Source organism: Cryptococcus neoformans (assembly GCF_000091045.1).
Source record: "Cryptococcus neoformans var. neoformans JEC21 chromosome 9 sequence".
NCBI classification, from domain to species: Eukaryota; Fungi; Basidiomycota; class Tremellomycetes; order Tremellales; family Cryptococcaceae; genus Cryptococcus; species Cryptococcus deneoformans.
The window spans coordinates 1,053,580-1,067,293 of record NC_006694.1 but is presented as its reverse complement, the minus strand read 5'-3'; the positions used below and the strand labels follow the sequence as shown (position 1 = coordinate 1,067,293).

General features: G+C 48.9%; 8 protein-coding genes across 8 annotated transcripts; 4 read left to right on the top strand and 4 right to left on the bottom strand.

Annotated features, from left to right (window-relative positions):
* The first annotated feature begins 160 nt into the window (after window positions 1-160).
* CNI03980 (translation initiation factor, putative) lies at window positions 161-2,099 on the top strand. The gene is made up of 5 exons (XM_572932.2): window positions 161-271; window positions 326-438; window positions 507-706; window positions 760-1,841; window positions 1,896-2,099. The coding sequence occupies exons 1-5, from the start codon at window positions 183-185 to the stop codon at window positions 2,041-2,043; spliced, it is 1,632 nt and encodes a 543-aa protein (XP_572932.1). The 5' UTR covers window positions 161-182; the 3' UTR covers window positions 2,044-2,099.
* A 24-nt stretch (window positions 2,100-2,123) lies between these two features.
* On the bottom strand, window positions 2,124-3,189 carry CNI03970 (small nucleolar RNP protein, putative). Its single transcript, XM_024657889.1, has 5 exons — window positions 3,075-3,189; window positions 2,914-2,979; window positions 2,562-2,846; window positions 2,471-2,476; window positions 2,124-2,408 (listed from the first exon to the last, which is right to left on the bottom strand). The coding sequence occupies exons 1-5, from the start codon at window positions 3,130-3,132 to the stop codon at window positions 2,206-2,208; spliced, it is 618 nt and encodes a 205-aa protein (XP_024513538.1). The 5' UTR covers window positions 3,133-3,189; the 3' UTR covers window positions 2,124-2,205.
* Window positions 3,190-3,272: 83 nt separating this feature from the next.
* Window positions 3,273-4,119, top strand: CNI03960 (ADP-ribosylation factor, putative). The gene is made up of 3 exons (XM_024657888.1): window positions 3,273-3,367; window positions 3,419-3,753; window positions 3,804-4,119. Exons 1-3 carry the CDS (start codon window positions 3,361-3,363, stop codon window positions 4,011-4,013), a joined length of 552 nt encoding a protein of 183 aa, XP_024513545.1. The 5' UTR covers window positions 3,273-3,360; the 3' UTR covers window positions 4,014-4,119.
* Window positions 4,046-5,423, bottom strand: CNI03950 (expressed protein). The gene is made up of 3 exons (XM_572949.2): window positions 5,289-5,423; window positions 4,697-5,227; window positions 4,046-4,647 (listed from the first exon to the last, which is right to left on the bottom strand). The coding sequence occupies exons 1-3, from the start codon at window positions 5,361-5,363 to the stop codon at window positions 4,123-4,125; spliced, it is 1,131 nt and encodes a 376-aa protein (XP_572949.1). The 5' UTR covers window positions 5,364-5,423; the 3' UTR covers window positions 4,046-4,122.
* A 211-nt stretch (window positions 5,424-5,634) lies between these two features.
* Window positions 5,635-8,049, top strand: CNI03940 (expressed protein). The gene is made up of 9 exons (XM_024657887.1): window positions 5,635-5,855; window positions 5,912-6,166; window positions 6,212-6,270; window positions 6,324-6,440; window positions 6,502-6,757; window positions 6,817-6,961; window positions 7,012-7,134; window positions 7,195-7,277; window positions 7,345-8,049. Exons 1-9 carry the CDS (start codon window positions 5,692-5,694, stop codon window positions 7,976-7,978), a joined length of 1,836 nt encoding a protein of 611 aa, XP_024513588.1. The 5' UTR covers window positions 5,635-5,691; the 3' UTR covers window positions 7,979-8,049.
* CNI03930 (hypothetical protein) lies at window positions 8,023-9,110 on the bottom strand. Its single transcript, XM_024657886.1, has 4 exons — window positions 9,039-9,110; window positions 8,561-8,986; window positions 8,226-8,510; window positions 8,023-8,167 (listed from the first exon to the last, which is right to left on the bottom strand). The coding sequence occupies exons 1-4, from the start codon at window positions 9,063-9,065 to the stop codon at window positions 8,072-8,074; spliced, it is 834 nt and encodes a 277-aa protein (XP_024513448.1). The 5' UTR covers window positions 9,066-9,110; the 3' UTR covers window positions 8,023-8,071.
* An 89-nt stretch (window positions 9,111-9,199) lies between these two features.
* On the top strand, window positions 9,200-11,473 carry CNI03920 (hypothetical protein). Its single transcript, XM_024657885.1, has 9 exons — window positions 9,200-9,581; window positions 9,637-10,191; window positions 10,256-10,292; window positions 10,362-10,527; window positions 10,598-10,661; window positions 10,729-10,795; window positions 10,852-11,059; window positions 11,131-11,189; window positions 11,247-11,473. The coding sequence occupies exons 1-9, from the start codon at window positions 9,226-9,228 to the stop codon at window positions 11,271-11,273; spliced, it is 1,539 nt and encodes a 512-aa protein (XP_024513589.1). The 5' UTR covers window positions 9,200-9,225; the 3' UTR covers window positions 11,274-11,473.
* CNI03910 (transmembrane protein, putative) lies at window positions 11,422-13,714 on the bottom strand. The gene is made up of 4 exons (XM_572899.1): window positions 12,970-13,714; window positions 12,834-12,905; window positions 12,686-12,779; window positions 11,422-12,629 (listed from the first exon to the last, which is right to left on the bottom strand). Exons 1-4 carry the CDS (start codon window positions 13,521-13,523, stop codon window positions 11,628-11,630), a joined length of 1,722 nt encoding a protein of 573 aa, XP_572899.1. The 5' UTR covers window positions 13,524-13,714; the 3' UTR covers window positions 11,422-11,627.

The following is a 13,714-nucleotide window of genomic DNA, read 5'->3' as shown; positions in this document are numbered from 1 at the left end:
GGCCATTAAACCCCATTCCAGAAACAGGTTTGGGCTCACTTTACCAGCCGACGATTCCACAATCCATGCGCTTACCAACCTTTACGTAACATATTCTTTCGAGTGGACGATTCATGCAGGGATTATTGTTTTTGGTTTTCCGCTTATATTCGCTGATTATCCTCACGCAGTTCCCTTCAGCCATGTTTGACCCCCGTGCAGGAGCTCCAAAACGATGGGCAAGCCAGTCCCAGGACTTTCAGGCAGTAATTCTTGTTGGTTACGGCGAAAAGTGGGCTATTTTCATCCTTGACACCTGGTATTCAAGACGCTGATCGCAAGATAGCTTGTACCCATTCAACCAGGGTACCAACGTAATTTCCAAAGCTCTTTTGCCCGTCGGTAACGTTCCCATTATCAACTGTGTGATAGATTGGGTACTTGCCGCTGGTCTCTTGGGTATGGTCTTCCTTGCGATCATGTTAGTATCTCTGAGCTGACGTATATCCGCCTTCTGTCCTTTGCAGATATCCTCATCATAGTCCCTAACGCCTTCCATGATCAGATCGCCGACCACATTGCAGAGGCGTATAACAAATCTACTCATTCTCGTGTGCGAATAAATCTCAGGAAAAATTCTGAGGGTGAAAGGGATGAAGATGAAGGTGACAGTGAAGAAAAGGACGGGACGGCTAGGATTCTGAAGAAGTTCAGGAGTTTCATCAAGGTATGCTGCAAGCCGGAAATTTTGGGTAATTATATCGCTTATACTGCTTATAGAGTGATTTTGTGCTTCTTCCTTGTGACATTTCACCCCCATCATACCTCCCTCTTAAGACAATCTTGGACAAGCACCGCTCATCACCAAAGGCTGTAATGACTTCTGTCTTTTACGAACCCATAGAGTCCGTCAAGGATGCGGAGGAAAAGATATTGGTTGGACTCGACAAGACTTCCGACGAACTCCTTCTCATCACTCCCTTAGAAGGTATGGAGGAAGACCTCGAGCTCCGCATGTCTCTCCTTAACCGCCATCCCACTCTTTCACTTACTACCAGAATCCTCGATGCGCACGTCTACGTTTTTCGCCGGACGTTCTTGGACTTGTTGGCGACCAGGAGAGCAAAGGATTTGAGTAGCATGAAGGAGCAGGTTGTGCCTTGGTTGGTCAAGGGTGGGTGGCAGCGAGGTTTGGGTGAAAGATGGGAACCTATCCTGGACCCGCCTAGCCGAGATCCTCTCGCCGAAGCTCTTGCTCGTTCAACTACTGCTCCTCCTTCCCGCTCTCTTCTCCACCCATCATCCTCTCCTTCATCTGACCGTACTCCCTTACCCCAAACATCCCCGGCCTCCCCTTCCGGCGATGCCGATACGATGTACAGCTCTGGTATCCTCCCCACCGCTCCTTCCCGTACCCGCAAGGGCTTCAAGCCCGAGTGGAAATGTCAAGTCTTGGTTATCACTCCTCCACCCGCTCCTCCTGCGCCTGCGCCCGTACAAGGGAAAGGTGGGAAGCAAGATAAATCACGCGCACCTGTGTACGAACCCGAGCACCTCATCCGTGCCAACTCGCTCGCCGGTTACTGGGAGCTTAACCGTAGATTTATCAAGTCTCTTTCCTCTACCACCCCGGCTGCTAAGAGTGCTCAGCCTGTGCGAAATATCATACCTGAAGATGCGGGGACAGCGCCCGCAATCAGCCCCGCGGCGCAGATTTCGCCGGATAGTGTGCTCGGGGAGGGTACACGGGTTGGAGAAAAGACAAGTATCAAGAAGTGTATCATTGGAAGGCATTGTGTGATTGGCAAAGGGGCCAAGTTGAATAACTGTGTGATCTGGGATTTCGTCACTGTTGAAGAAAAGTAAGTCGCATCAGATCAGAGTTGCAAGATTGTCAGTTGACCGACGTAATTCAGTGCGAGGATTGAAAACTCCATCATCTGTTCCAATGGTCGTATCGGTGAGAAGGCGCAAGTCAAGGACTGCGAGTTTGGAACTGGCTTCGAGGCCAAGCCTGGCGCTATCCTCAAGGGGGAGAGACTCATTGCCGGGCAAGAAGCATAGAGTGGTAGTTAATGGACATGCAGCAGTCGTGTGTAGATCGGCGAGCAATATTTCCCCTTGCCTATATCGCAAGCATTGTGATGGGTCAAAATGAAAGTACATGTACATATCCAGAGCAAACGAATGGAAGAAAATCTATCACACATATCCTCCTGGTACACCTTATTGTCCCCTTCCCCTGAAACCACCCCTGCCCCTGGGCGCACCACCACCTCGAGAACTGAAACCGCCCCGTCCACCGGCACCACCCCTAGCACCACCCCGTCCGCCAGGGCCACCTCGTGAGCTGAAGCCGCCTCGTCCACCACGACTACCGGCACCACCTCGGCCTCGGGGAGCACCACGACCTCCTTGGGCACCTCGCTCTGTAGACGAATAATCAGTAAAGGATCATTAATCATATTCTATTACACATGTTATGACTTACTTTCGACTGTAAAATGGGCAAAAGTTTGACAGGAACAAAGGGGCCATCTGTCAGTAAACCCCCACATCTCCCAACGGCAATGACCACTCACCCTTACCGCCGGCAACCTTGGGCTTTGGCAGGAATCTCTCAATCGGCAATAACTTCTCTCCGGAGATATACACCTTGTCCTCCTTCTTGAAACTGCTCGCCAACATTCCTTGCTCCATCTTGACGGTAAAGTACACTTCGTTGATAGGACCGAGAATCTCGTCGACCTTGCCGATCTGGGTCTTGTTTTGGAGGTAGATGGGGGCGTTGAAGTAGGGAATTTTTGTAGGTGCTGTGAGGGAACAGAGCATCTCGGATTCAACGTCGTGTTGGAAAGAGCCGATTTCTGCAAAACGCATTGTCGACATACGTCAACTGATGTTGTGGTGGATGGAAACGAAGAGTATACCCACCGAGAACAGTGTCGGGAGGACCCATATCCCTCTGCTGGAAACCGCCTCGGCCACCACCTCGTCCTCCTATCATTTCCGAAAACACATCAGCGAAACCCCATCTTCACCAACTTGTCGCTCATTCCAAGTTTTTGTCCCCAGCAGCTCCCGAAAGAACTGACCTCGCGCTCCGCCTCTGAATCCACCACCGCCGCCTCTAGAGAAACCTCGTCCGCTCATTCTTGTGTATGTGGTGTTTTTGTGGGTGGGTGGGGGAGTAGGGTGTGTCAAAATAAAGGACCAAAAAATAAAACCGAGTATTTTTGTGGAAAATGGTGGGAGTGAAATGAGGAACGGAAAATTTCGGCGTTATGATGCCACGTGGAGGAGGTGGAGGTCACCGCATCTCCCTTCTCCTCTTGCATTCACAGCTCTCTATACTTGTCAACAGCTGCACATATACCAACTATGGGAGGTGAGTCGCCGTGCTATATATATCTATGGTACACACAGTAACATCGCACAGTCACATTCTCATCTCTCTGGTCACGCCTGTTTGCACGCAAAGAGACCAAAGTCCTCCTCATTGGTCTCGATAATGCCGGTAAATCAACAATCCTTTACCGCATAACAACAGGCGCCGTAGTCGCATCCGCACCTACAGTAGGAAGCAACCACGAAATATACGACTATAAAGGTGTCCGATTCGGGCTGATTGATATTGGTGGACAAACGAGCTTGAGGAGTTCATGGAGTCAGTACTTCAATGGAACCGAAGCGGTGATCTTGGTGATTGATTCGTGTGATGGACCAAGATTGGGGCTGGTGAAGCAAGAGTTGATGAAGATTGTTGCAGACGAAGTGCGTTATTGGTGCAACTCCACGAGCGACTAGCTGATATTTGGGTGCAGTCATTATCAACCGCACTTTTGCTTGTACTCGCAAACAAGCAGGATCTACCAGTGTCTCAAGGTCGTCTCACACCCGCCCAAATATCCGAGGCTCTCAGTCTCACAGACCTGCGGCAGAGAGAATGGCAGATTATGGGATGTAGTGCCCTGACGGGAGCTGGGTTGATGGAAGGGATGGACTGGCTCGTCACAAAGTTAGCCGCGCGTTAAATAGTAAACAGAGTAGTGTAAATAGTAACGACCGGTAACGCAATACCTTTCATGACAAACGCCTAGAAGCACAACGTTGTAGATGCATGTCAAAAATCCGCAAAATACTCTAGAAGCCAGCGCCACTCAATCCGACACCCGTTGTTCCTCTGCCTCCAAGACCTGAACCCCGATTCCAGTTGAACAAACTCCTCTCACCCCTCCAGACAGCCTTGCCGACCTTCACGACTTCCCGTGCAAAGATCTCACCAAAGCCGAGCATTACACCGTTGATGAAAGGCAACACAAGGTTGATACCGATGACGGCAAAGATCCTAGGGATTGACAAGGATGAAGCGTTGGTGAAGAGAGTAAGGGTGAGTGAGGGGGGTTGCGTAGGAGGACGGGGGGCTTCGGGAGCCTTTTCCGGGTTAGAAGGGACTTGGACAATGTCGTCGGAGCCAGAGGATCGGGGAGGAGAAACTTGCTCTCCACTGCCGGAAGACTGGCCAGAGATTTCTTCCCACGCTTGAGAGGTGGCAGAGTGCCGGGACAGAGTAGCCGATTCTGTAGGCGCAGGAGCTGGAGCGACGGGCTTGGGGTCTTGGAAAATAGGAGGGATAGGGTCGGTGGAAGTAGTGGGGTCGTATGCGGGCTTAAATACTAGTTAGAGCTATACTGCCAGTGAAACAAAATGTACTCACAGCCTTGACCTCCTTCTTCTCACCAGCCTGGCCGGCGAACACGTCTTCGCCAGTAACGCCCCGGACATCAGTCTCAACCACAGGAGTGTCCTTGCTCTGCCCTTCCTTCTTGGCAACAAGTTCCCAAGCTTCCTTGACCCTGCTCTTGTCTCCATGTCCGTGACCCTTTCCGCCCTGTACCTCATCCTCCTCTCCTTCCAACTCCTGCCTCAACCTCTCCGCATCCCTCTTCCTCTTCTCCTCTTCCTCCTTATTCGTTTTCTCCGCCTTTTTGGCGTCTTCAAGAGCTTTGGCTTCGGCAGCTCGCTCTTCTTCAAACCTCTTACGAGTAGCTTCAGCTTTGGCACGAGCAGTGGCGGATTCGGCCTGCCATTCGTCGAGGTAGCCTTGCAAAGTTTGGGGCCACTCGTCAAGACCAGGGACAGGTGCAGAGGCCGTGGCTGCAGGAGCGGATTCCTTTTCCTGAGAAGGGACGGGAACCTTGGGCTTGGGAGCAGGAGGAGGGATATTGAAAGATGACTCGAGAGCAGACTGCATGTATTTGGTAAGTGTGAATTCATGAGTGAGAGTGGGCTCGTGGAGAGAGACGCACGCCCAAGCTGTCCTCGATGTTAGTTTCCACCTGGGTGTGGAGTTCTCGCTGAGCGTCTTGCCTGTTGTCGGACATGTTTTATATTTTAGGAGGAAAAAAAAGAGCTGCCGAGAAATAGGAAATGGACGGATGAGGATGAGCGAGGCTGGCTGTCGCCAAAGTCGTGACGAATGAAAAGCAAGCCAATAATCTCGAATTCCCCGGGGTTACGTAATTTGGGGTTTCGGAATGCAATGCAAAAATGGTGACATCATCAGCATCTCTGTCGCCCACTTTTTGCCCACCGGCCACCGGCCACTCAGAGTACGAGGCGATGAAACTATCACAAGCATTCGTCTACATAATTAGTCTATAGATCTTTTCAGGCAACACCTGCTTACAGCCCTCGCAGATTTACCTGAACATGCCTATTTGTCCTGTCTGTGACTCATCGATAGACGCCGATCAAGCAGCTTTCGAACATCATGTAAACAACCATTTTGTCGAGAGCGCAGGAACGAGCAGTATTGGGAAAGAGACGTCGAAAGAAGGGAGTATGAAGAGAGGGCGTGAAGAGTCTTTAGTAGCGTAAGTCATTTTGTGAGAAGTTATATCTGTTATTGGCTCTTGAACCACCATTACAGTCCCGAGCTTGACATATGCCCTGCCTGCGATTTCCCTCTATCATTTCTAACCCCGATCGAGAGCCAAACTCACCTCGCAACATGTCTTTCTGGCCAAGAGATAGAAGATGATGTGGAGTTCGATTATTCCTCAATAGATATTACAGCGCAACAGCAGAGGGACAATGATGTAATTGATAAGGAATGGGACGGACCTGCTAGACCTGGAAAGTGGACAGGATGGGTCGGCAGGAAGGTCGAGAAAGGTGACCGTTGGTCAGTCTTCTATTTTTACAAGAGTGCTGAGCTGACGTGATTCAGGTGGGATCCCCTTAATGGGTCAACGGTTCCTAGTGAATTACCCAGCAACTTTTCGCCTGGCAAGTCTTTCAAATAAATCCACCACATCCTATGCTAATAATTTTTGGTCCAGGCGTGATAATTATATTAGCCGCGGCACTTCGCACATCAGCTCACCAAGGGAAAACACGGCGGGCTGTACTATGTCGGGATACTGCTCATATCAAGGGCGTATGGAAATTTGATCTTGGTAGGTCTGGTCTCTTATGTCGTCCACTGTATGCCGTTAGCTTTTGCTGACTGTTGACCAGGTTGGGGTTGTGGGTATCGCAATGCATTGATGTCCCTTACTTCTCTCCTCTCTGTACCCTCGTACGCCCCTCTGTTCTCTAAATCCATAAACGGCGCCGAGCCAGGGGTGAGAAGAGTTCAAGGATGGATAGAGGAAGCGTGGGAAGAAGGATACGACCCGGAGGGAAAACAACAATTGGGTGGGACGGTATTGGGGAGGCGGAAATGGATCGGGCCGAGTGATTTGTATGCCATGTTCACTTACAAGGGAATACCGTGAGTAATTTTTTATCTTCTTTTGAGCTCATCACGGAATGTTGATACAATGTCTTTAGGTGTATTATATGTCAGTATTGCCATTTCTTATCCGTGTTTGGAGGATTAACTCGATCATCAGATGATTTCCCAAAACCCCCAAGTGCCAAAGATGATAGTAAAGCTGCCTATGCCCGGTTACAACAATGGGTTAAAGATTATTTTGTAAGTCCAGCATCTGGCAATTTTGATGATATTCTAATAATGGATATCAGAATGAAAGCACAGAGAGTCCGTCAAATGGATCGGCGTTTGACGTCCTTATGCGTTCGGGTGAGAACGGCTCCGGGAGAGGAGAAGTTGTCAGAGTGTCGATTAAATTCCCACTTATTCTTCAGGTAAGCTCCGACCCCAATATACCAATATATGCTGATTGGTGGTTGATAACTGTTGCCCAGCATTCTGGTCACTCAAGAACAATTGTCGGTTACGAAGAAAACGCGCGAGGAGATGTCAATCTTTTGCTCTTTGATCCTGGAAAGTGAATCAAGTTGAACATCTTCTCCTGAGTTATACCAACCGAAGCTAACCTTCTTTTTCTTTAACAGAACGATGCCCAAAGATATCCGCAACGCCGCTCTCACCCATCTCGCCAAATCACGAGCCCAAGCGTTACCGCTTATAAATACTTCCCTCTCTACATCGGGCAACGATAACGCAGGCAACGATGAACGGTCAAGGCGGCCAGGAGGTTTGAGGAAAAAATCGTCTTCCCAATCACAGCTAGAAAAGACGCATGAGAGCGTGCCGTTTTCTCCGCCTTTTACGAATGGGAGGGCTGAAGTCATATATGATGTCGATAGGGATAAGAACACGAGTGGGGTTGAGAGTCAAACAGTTGAACATTTGCGTGGTGGTGCTCAAGATGGCTCGGACCAAGGTGGAAAATCACCAAGTACAGCTATACCCATCGAAGACGACGAAGAGATCACTCCTTCTGGCTGGGTTCGTAAGAAACGCGCACTCAAATCAAAGATCTCCTCTCCTTCTTCCACATCCAGAACCTTAATTGACCCGACTTCCCCTACGCAGGCGATAAAGACGCTCAATCACTTTCGGGTCAATTTGGGGAACTTGTCAAAGCATACGCAGTATCAGATATTGATGTTTACCGGCGGGCCGGTATTGAGTGATAGTGAAAAGGAGAGAAGAAAGATTGTTAGTAGTACAGTCATAAGATAATGAGCTCCAAGCCCAAATCCGGAATGTTATATATATATATATTTGTAGCGCATATGTATGTTTATATTGGGCGCACTTCACCCGCTGCATGGATCACGACAGGGATGAAATGTTCTGAGCGGCATGTAACGCCCACTCATCTTTCACACCTCTGCCCATACCTTCCAGAGTCTTTTCTCCCGCCGAAGACTACCTCAACATTAGTTCGGAATATGAAAAGGTATGGTAGTAGATAGTGAAAACTCACAAACCATATTCTCCTGATTCTGCAATTGGCGTAGACTCTCACGTAGCTCACACTGCCAAACCCTCCATTGGGCAACTCGACTTCTGTCTTTCTTTTCTTTCTTGATCCATGGTCCTCGTTTTCTTCATGCTTCCTCGCCAGGCTCTGAAATAATGGGATAATGGAAGACAAGTTTAACTCGATATGCCGCCATGAGGTTAGTTCAGAAAATGACTCGGATGACGAAAGGGAAAGGGGAAGATGAACGAGAGGCGGTGATCGATGGGAATGTATTGAAGGATCATTCTGGGCACTCTATATTAGACTCCTTGCTCTAATGTAAGTCAAAGACTAACCTTGTAACTTGAGCACCGAATCACACCTTCACGTCCTCGAGAATCAACAACTCCGACCTCAAAACTCAGTTCTCTTCTACTTAGTCTCTTCACCTGCATCCCTATCCAAGGCAATTCCACTCCCAGAGGAATCATTACTTCATCCTGTTCTTTGCCTTTTAATGACCGTCCAAATGCCGTCTGCGAACAACCAGCTTGAATATAAGTGCGGCGTAGATCTGGAGATTGGATATGAATGACCTGATCGGCGATCGAGCCTTGAGCTGGATTTTTGGGTATGATAATGCAGGGTCCTTTCTTTTCTATTTGTTGATTGTCATTAACTGTCGTGATCACAGAGTTTGATGAGGACGAGTCGGTGACCGCGATGAACAGAGGAGAGAGAGCGGGAGAAGAAGTCGAAGAGAGGAGAGACAGCAGAGGCGGCTATGCATGGCAGGATGAGCTCTGGGCTGCGCATAGGGTCTATTACACTTGCCTGAACGGTACCGGAGAGCACATGCATTGTGCTGGATGCTGGAGAGTCGTGGAAAGGGAAAGTGGAAAGAGCGGTCCCGAAAGAGCGAAAAGCGGAAGATGTCAACAAATCATCAACAACAACAAATCGTAATGACAGGAATGTCTCTTTGCTTGCCATGACAGAGATATACAGACAAACACCATAGATGTCTTCAAATCCATCGCATCTACTCATATCCCGCAACCCACCCCGCTCCCCAGCTCACCCCCAGCTGGACCCAGCCCTCACCTCCAGGCACTCATCCTCGCGATCTGACAACAGGAGCTCCTCCGGACGATGGGTCTATGCAGAAGATCGTCCTTCTCGCTACCTCTCAGAAGATGATATCGATGAAGAAGCTGAGCTAGAGGACGAGGGTCCCATTGACGTGCATCCAACGTTCCGAAGTGATGCAGAATTACCAGGAAAGGTAAAGGTGATCGTGGGCCGGAATGAGTTTTGGTGTCATAAGGAGGTATTGTGGTTCGCCAGCCCATTCTTTGAAGGATTATTGAATGGAAAGTAAGTCGTGTATCATGTATCAATGGGCAAAGACGAAATGCTGATGGATGGACAGCTGGGCAGAGTCGAATCCCTTGCACGAAGATGCATATTCAAGACCTTCAACGGTCATCGAGACTGATGTATCTTCCTCTGATGTTCCCGATGTAGACGGTATGGCATCAAGGTTGGCTGTCGAAGCCAAAATCACTACAGATCAACCTGCTCCTGCAATTATGATAGAGAAGCTTGAAAATAATCAGGCTGGCAATGTCACCGCCGCCCAAGGTCTTGAGATGAACCATGGTCAAGACATACAAGGCCCTCATTCGCATTCGGCCACCGTGTCAGACGAAACCCAAGAAACTTTTTCTTTACGAGAAGTCCCTCAAGACCTTACCAACACTCCCGTCCATAGGCCTACTCCCCACGCTGAGACGAGTTCCACTACACCAACAGTAATATCAAAGAAGAGAGATCGTACAGCTCTTCGCGCCTCTTTTTCCAGCAGCTTACACTCTTTTCAAAACTTCAAATCAAGCCCTCTCCCTGGAGGAGCTGAGACCGTCGTTGAACTTCATGAAGAATCAGCTTCCGCTTTCCAAGATTTCTTGTTTTGGGCATATCCACAGTAAGCTTTTAATGCTCACCAGTTTTTGTTTTTTCTTGGGATGCTGACAGATAATGATGGATAGCCTCGAATGCAAAGTCACTTGGACAAATGTTGCGCCTGTTCGTGCCGTCAACCAACCATCCGGTCTCTGTGTCTTGTTGGCTCACTTTCATTCTTATTTCTCGTAGCTTCTATCTCTTGCCGCAAAACTCATTGTCCCCTGCCTCCAAAAATTGTGCACCCACTTCCTCCTTACCCACGCTTCGGGCCGGCCAGTCATGGCTCTAGCTTTAGCGGAACAGCATGGAAATGCAGAACTTTATCGGGAGGCCAGTCGGTTCGTGCTTGATCAACGTAAGTGCAATACTCTTGACTGTATCATCTCACGTTATTATTCTAATGCTTATCTTGGACTGAAATTTAGCAACGTGGGATGAAAGTGAGATGAAAATGCTGTCTGTTGAGACACAATTGAAGCTATCCAACCGGTCAGTCAATGTGAAGTTCTCAGCAGGTTTGAATATTAACATTTTGTCCCCGGTTCATTCTGATCAGCCGCAGCTGGTTCCTAGAACGTCTTCTCAAATTAGGCACAATAGACGTCCGAAAAGACTATTCATGCGTACGCCTCTCACATAATTTACTATCAATCTCTCTCTTCTAATGCCGCCACTCTAGAGACCAGACTGCCCCGATCCATCCCGATGTCAATCCCAGCTTGACGATAAGTGGCGTCAAGCCCACCACGCTGTCATCAAATATGGACCACCCCAACCGTCCGTCGCTTTCCGCTGTCTGAGACAGCTTGAAACCTTTCCGACGAATCCTAGTTTAGTAATGCCGCACGCGTTGTGTCAGTTGGCTGCGAAGGCATGGGTGATGAGCTGTAGGTTCTTTTTTTTTTAACCAACCAATTCGCAGCGTGCATTGCAAATACAGTATTAATGGCGGGCCTAGTATTTGACAGAATGTTCCAACTGAAGATTGTACACTCTGCCAATCCAGGTACCGAAAAGGTGACACTACTTTGCCTATTCAATGGTGCAACAGGCTGACACGGTTGATGGCTATAGTACTGGCTTTGGGTTTCTATGACTTGATCAGAATATATATCTATCCCCGGTCTGGATGCCCTGTCTATCCTTATTCTGTAGTTTCTTTCGGCCGTTGTACATATACTTTCTCATCACACGTTCTTGTATACCGTTTTATCGAAAGTCTTTTGTTGCTATCTTAACCAGGAATATATACCGTATGAAGTGCATTATATACATTTGAATTGTATGCCATGACTGTATGCCCTCAAAAATAACAAAATTTATATATAAACGTTTGAAAGTGATGAGTGTTGGAAAGATAGGTGGTACAGCTGACTGATACACTTGCCAGAATTAGATACAAATACAAGATTTTACCAACAATGTGATGAGACGAAATAAAAAAGCAATCGACAATCACGCGACCCCGTCCCTAGCCCACGGCCACCAACCCATTCCAACAGCAGTCGTCGTCCTTTCACTATCATCCATCACAGGCGCAGGCTGTTCAATTGTGCCATAGCCCTTTTGCGTGTTCGGTCTATAGGGCTTCACTTGGATCTTGTGGAAATGGTTCGCAGGGTCAAACACGATGTAATCGTCCTTGTGCGAAGTGGATTGCAAAGATGAGCGACTGGAAGGACCTGGGGCATTATCGTCCATTAGAGGTTCTTCAATGTTATCAAAGCTGATTAATTGACGAGGAAGAGGTGACGGGCTGTGGTCGTCAAGCTCGACATGCTCACGGTCCTCTGCATCACTCTCGTGATCAGGGATAATTTCCAAAACCCTTCCTTGGCTTTTGACCAGCTTTCGGCGCATATCCATACCATTTCCTTTGCTCGGTGTTGCGAGGACAACACCACTGTCGATGGCATGGTACATCCTTCCATGGTTTTGACCAACAGCTGGTACGTTGACCTCGCGATCGCCGCCCCTGGTAGAAGCAAGTGCTTCTTCAGCTTCCCCAAGATCTCCAAGGTCTTTCTTGAAGATGCGCTTGAGACCGATAGGGATGAGAACAGCGATAATGACTGCAGAAAGACCGAGGATGTTTCGTAAAGAAAGAATGTGGAAGTCTGCGGCGGAAGTCATGTCGTCGAGACTAGAGCCGATAGTGACGTGGATGACTGACACAGGAGCGATACCAATGAAGCAGCTTGACCAGAACAAAAACATGCCGATACCCAAGTGAGGAGCCACAAAGTTGGCGATCCAATGGGGAGGGAAAGGGGCGATACGGAGTACAAGGAGGATGGCAAAGATGCTGTCCCAAGTAACTTTCTTACCCTTTTTAGGGTCACCCATGATCTTGGTACGCCACGTCTCAACTCGGGCTCGGTAAAAAGGAAGTGTGAGTAGCGGAGGGGCGAGGACGGCTGAAAGGCTGTAGCAGAATAACGAACCGATGGATTCGCACTACAGAGGGCATTAGCGAATTATTGGCGGGATGGCGTAAAATGTGGAATACGTACGATACAGGACAGAAGCAGGCCATACATGATTCCGTAAGCAGCTCCGAAAAGGATGGAGATGTACATGGATCCGGGGAGAGAGAATGTTTGAACACTGTGGATTGTTAGACTATTGATTTGGGCCGATGGCGATGGGCATGGCACTGACAAGAGGTAAGAGACAACACCACACGCCAGCAGTTTTAACGGGTACCGGTGTTTGTATTTTTGGAACAGAGCGCTGCGGACGGACCATCAGCCACCTATTCATCAAGCTATTATTGATACGCCATGCAAGTACTCACTTCAATGCTTGGAGATCGGCAAAAGACTTCGGCAACTTGATTATTCCCTTATCCTCGTCATCCAACTTGGGCATGCCCCAATAAAAGGTGATACCGACAATCGCCGTGAATACCGCAAACAGTATTCCTAATTTGAAAGCTGCAACAAATAACGGTCCCTTGTACCATTTGCCACGATACCCGTCATCTTCCCCAGACGAGAGCAACGGTGTGGCCTCACCCTCTTCCGCCAAGGACGACGCATTGGAAGGAACCCTGGAGAGGGTATTTGACCTCATATGCAGCGGAAGAGCGTGCGCTGGATGACAGGGTTGGTCGCAACTGTCCTGGGAATGTACACTTTCTTCGTCGTCGAGCTCGGATGGCGGTGATAATGACGACGTGGAAGGTGTTGATGTGCCGTCACTGTCATCGGCCGAATGGATAGGGATGATCGCGGCGGCACTCCTACGCGGATGGAAGGTGGGAGGTTGTGGATAGGCTTTCGGCGGGGTGTTTAAGTGAGTATAGGAGGGCGGCGATGAAGGTGTTGGTGGTGTCGGAGGGGAAGACATGTTTGACTGTGGGAACAGATGGGATGTGGTGCGGCCGGTGTGTGAATTGTGAGATCAAAGGAAGTAGAGGGGGTTGGAGGATGGTTCAAGTCGGAGTATGGCGCCGCTGCGTCTGCGGCTGTGTCTGTTCTGTGACTTCTGGCGTCTAGATATCTAGATATGTTGCTGTGGGATTCGAGATGTCGATGAAA

Coding starts and splice junctions, on each gene's coding strand:
- CNI03980 (XM_572932.2), top strand. CDS start 183: ATGTTTGACCCCCGTGCAGGAGCTCCAAAACGATGGGCAAGCCAGTCC. Junction 439..506: donor ACTTGCCGCTGGTCTCTTGG/GTATGGTCTTCC, acceptor TGTCCTTTGCAG/ATATCCTCATCATAGTCCCT. Junction 1,842..1,895: donor TTCGTCACTGTTGAAGAAAA/GTAAGTCGCATC, acceptor GACGTAATTCAG/TGCGAGGATTGAAAACTCCA.
- CNI03970 (XM_024657889.1), bottom strand. CDS start 3,132: ATGAGCGGACGAGGTTTCTCTAGAGGCGGCGGTGGTGGATTCAGAGGC. Junction 2,980..3,074: donor ATTCAGAGGCGGAGCGCGAG/GTCAGTTCTTTC, acceptor CGGAAATGATAG/GAGGACGAGGTGGTGGCCGA. Junction 2,847..2,913: donor TCCTCCCGACACTGTTCTCG/GTGGGTATACTC, acceptor TGCGTTTTGCAG/AAATCGGCTCTTTCCAACAC.
- CNI03960 (XM_024657888.1), top strand. Junction 3,754..3,803: donor TGAAGATTGTTGCAGACGAA/GTGCGTTATTGG, acceptor ATTTGGGTGCAG/TCATTATCAACCGCACTTTT.
- CNI03950 (XM_572949.2), bottom strand. CDS start 5,363: ATGTCCGACAACAGGCAAGACGCTCAGCGAGAACTCCACACCCAGGTG. Junction 5,228..5,288: donor ACATCGAGGACAGCTTGGGC/GTGCGTCTCTCT, acceptor AAATACATGCAG/TCTGCTCTCGAGTCATCTTT. Junction 4,648..4,696: donor AGAAGAAGGAGGTCAAGGCT/GTGAGTACATTT, acceptor CTAGTATTTAAG/CCCGCATACGACCCCACTAC.
- CNI03940 (XM_024657887.1), top strand. CDS start 5,692: ATGCCTATTTGTCCTGTCTGTGACTCATCGATAGACGCCGATCAAGCA. Junction 6,167..6,211: donor GTCGAGAAAGGTGACCGTTG/GTCAGTCTTCTA, acceptor GACGTGATTCAG/GTGGGATCCCCTTAATGGGT. Junction 6,271..6,323: donor ACCCAGCAACTTTTCGCCTG/GCAAGTCTTTCA, acceptor TTTTTGGTCCAG/GCGTGATAATTATATTAGCC.
- CNI03930 (XM_024657886.1), bottom strand. CDS start 9,065: ATGCATGTGCTCTCCGGTACCGTTCAG. Junction 8,511..8,560: donor TTCGGTGCTCAAGTTACAAG/GTTAGTCTTTGA, acceptor TAGAGTGCCCAG/AATGATCCTTCAATACATTC. Junction 8,168..8,225: donor GAATCAGGAGAATATGGTTT/GTGAGTTTTCAC, acceptor ATGTTGAGGTAG/TCTTCGGCGGGAGAAAAGAC.
- CNI03920 (XM_024657885.1), top strand. CDS start 9,226: ATGTCTTCAAATCCATCGCATCTACTCATATCCCGCAACCCACCCCGC. Junction 10,192..10,255: donor TTGTTTTGGGCATATCCACA/GTAAGCTTTTAA, acceptor AATGATGGATAG/CCTCGAATGCAAAGTCACTT. Junction 10,796..10,851: donor TCCGAAAAGACTATTCATGC/GTACGCCTCTCA, acceptor CCGCCACTCTAG/AGACCAGACTGCCCCGATCC.
- CNI03910 (XM_572899.1), bottom strand. CDS start 13,523: ATGTCTTCCCCTCCGACACCACCAACACCTTCATCGCCGCCCTCCTAT. Junction 12,906..12,969: donor GCCGATCTCCAAGCATTGAA/GTGAGTACTTGC, acceptor GTCCGTCCGCAG/CGCTCTGTTCCAAAAATACA. Junction 12,630..12,685: donor GCCTGCTTCTGTCCTGTATC/GTACGTATTCCA, acceptor TGCCCTCTGTAG/TGCGAATCCATCGGTTCGTT.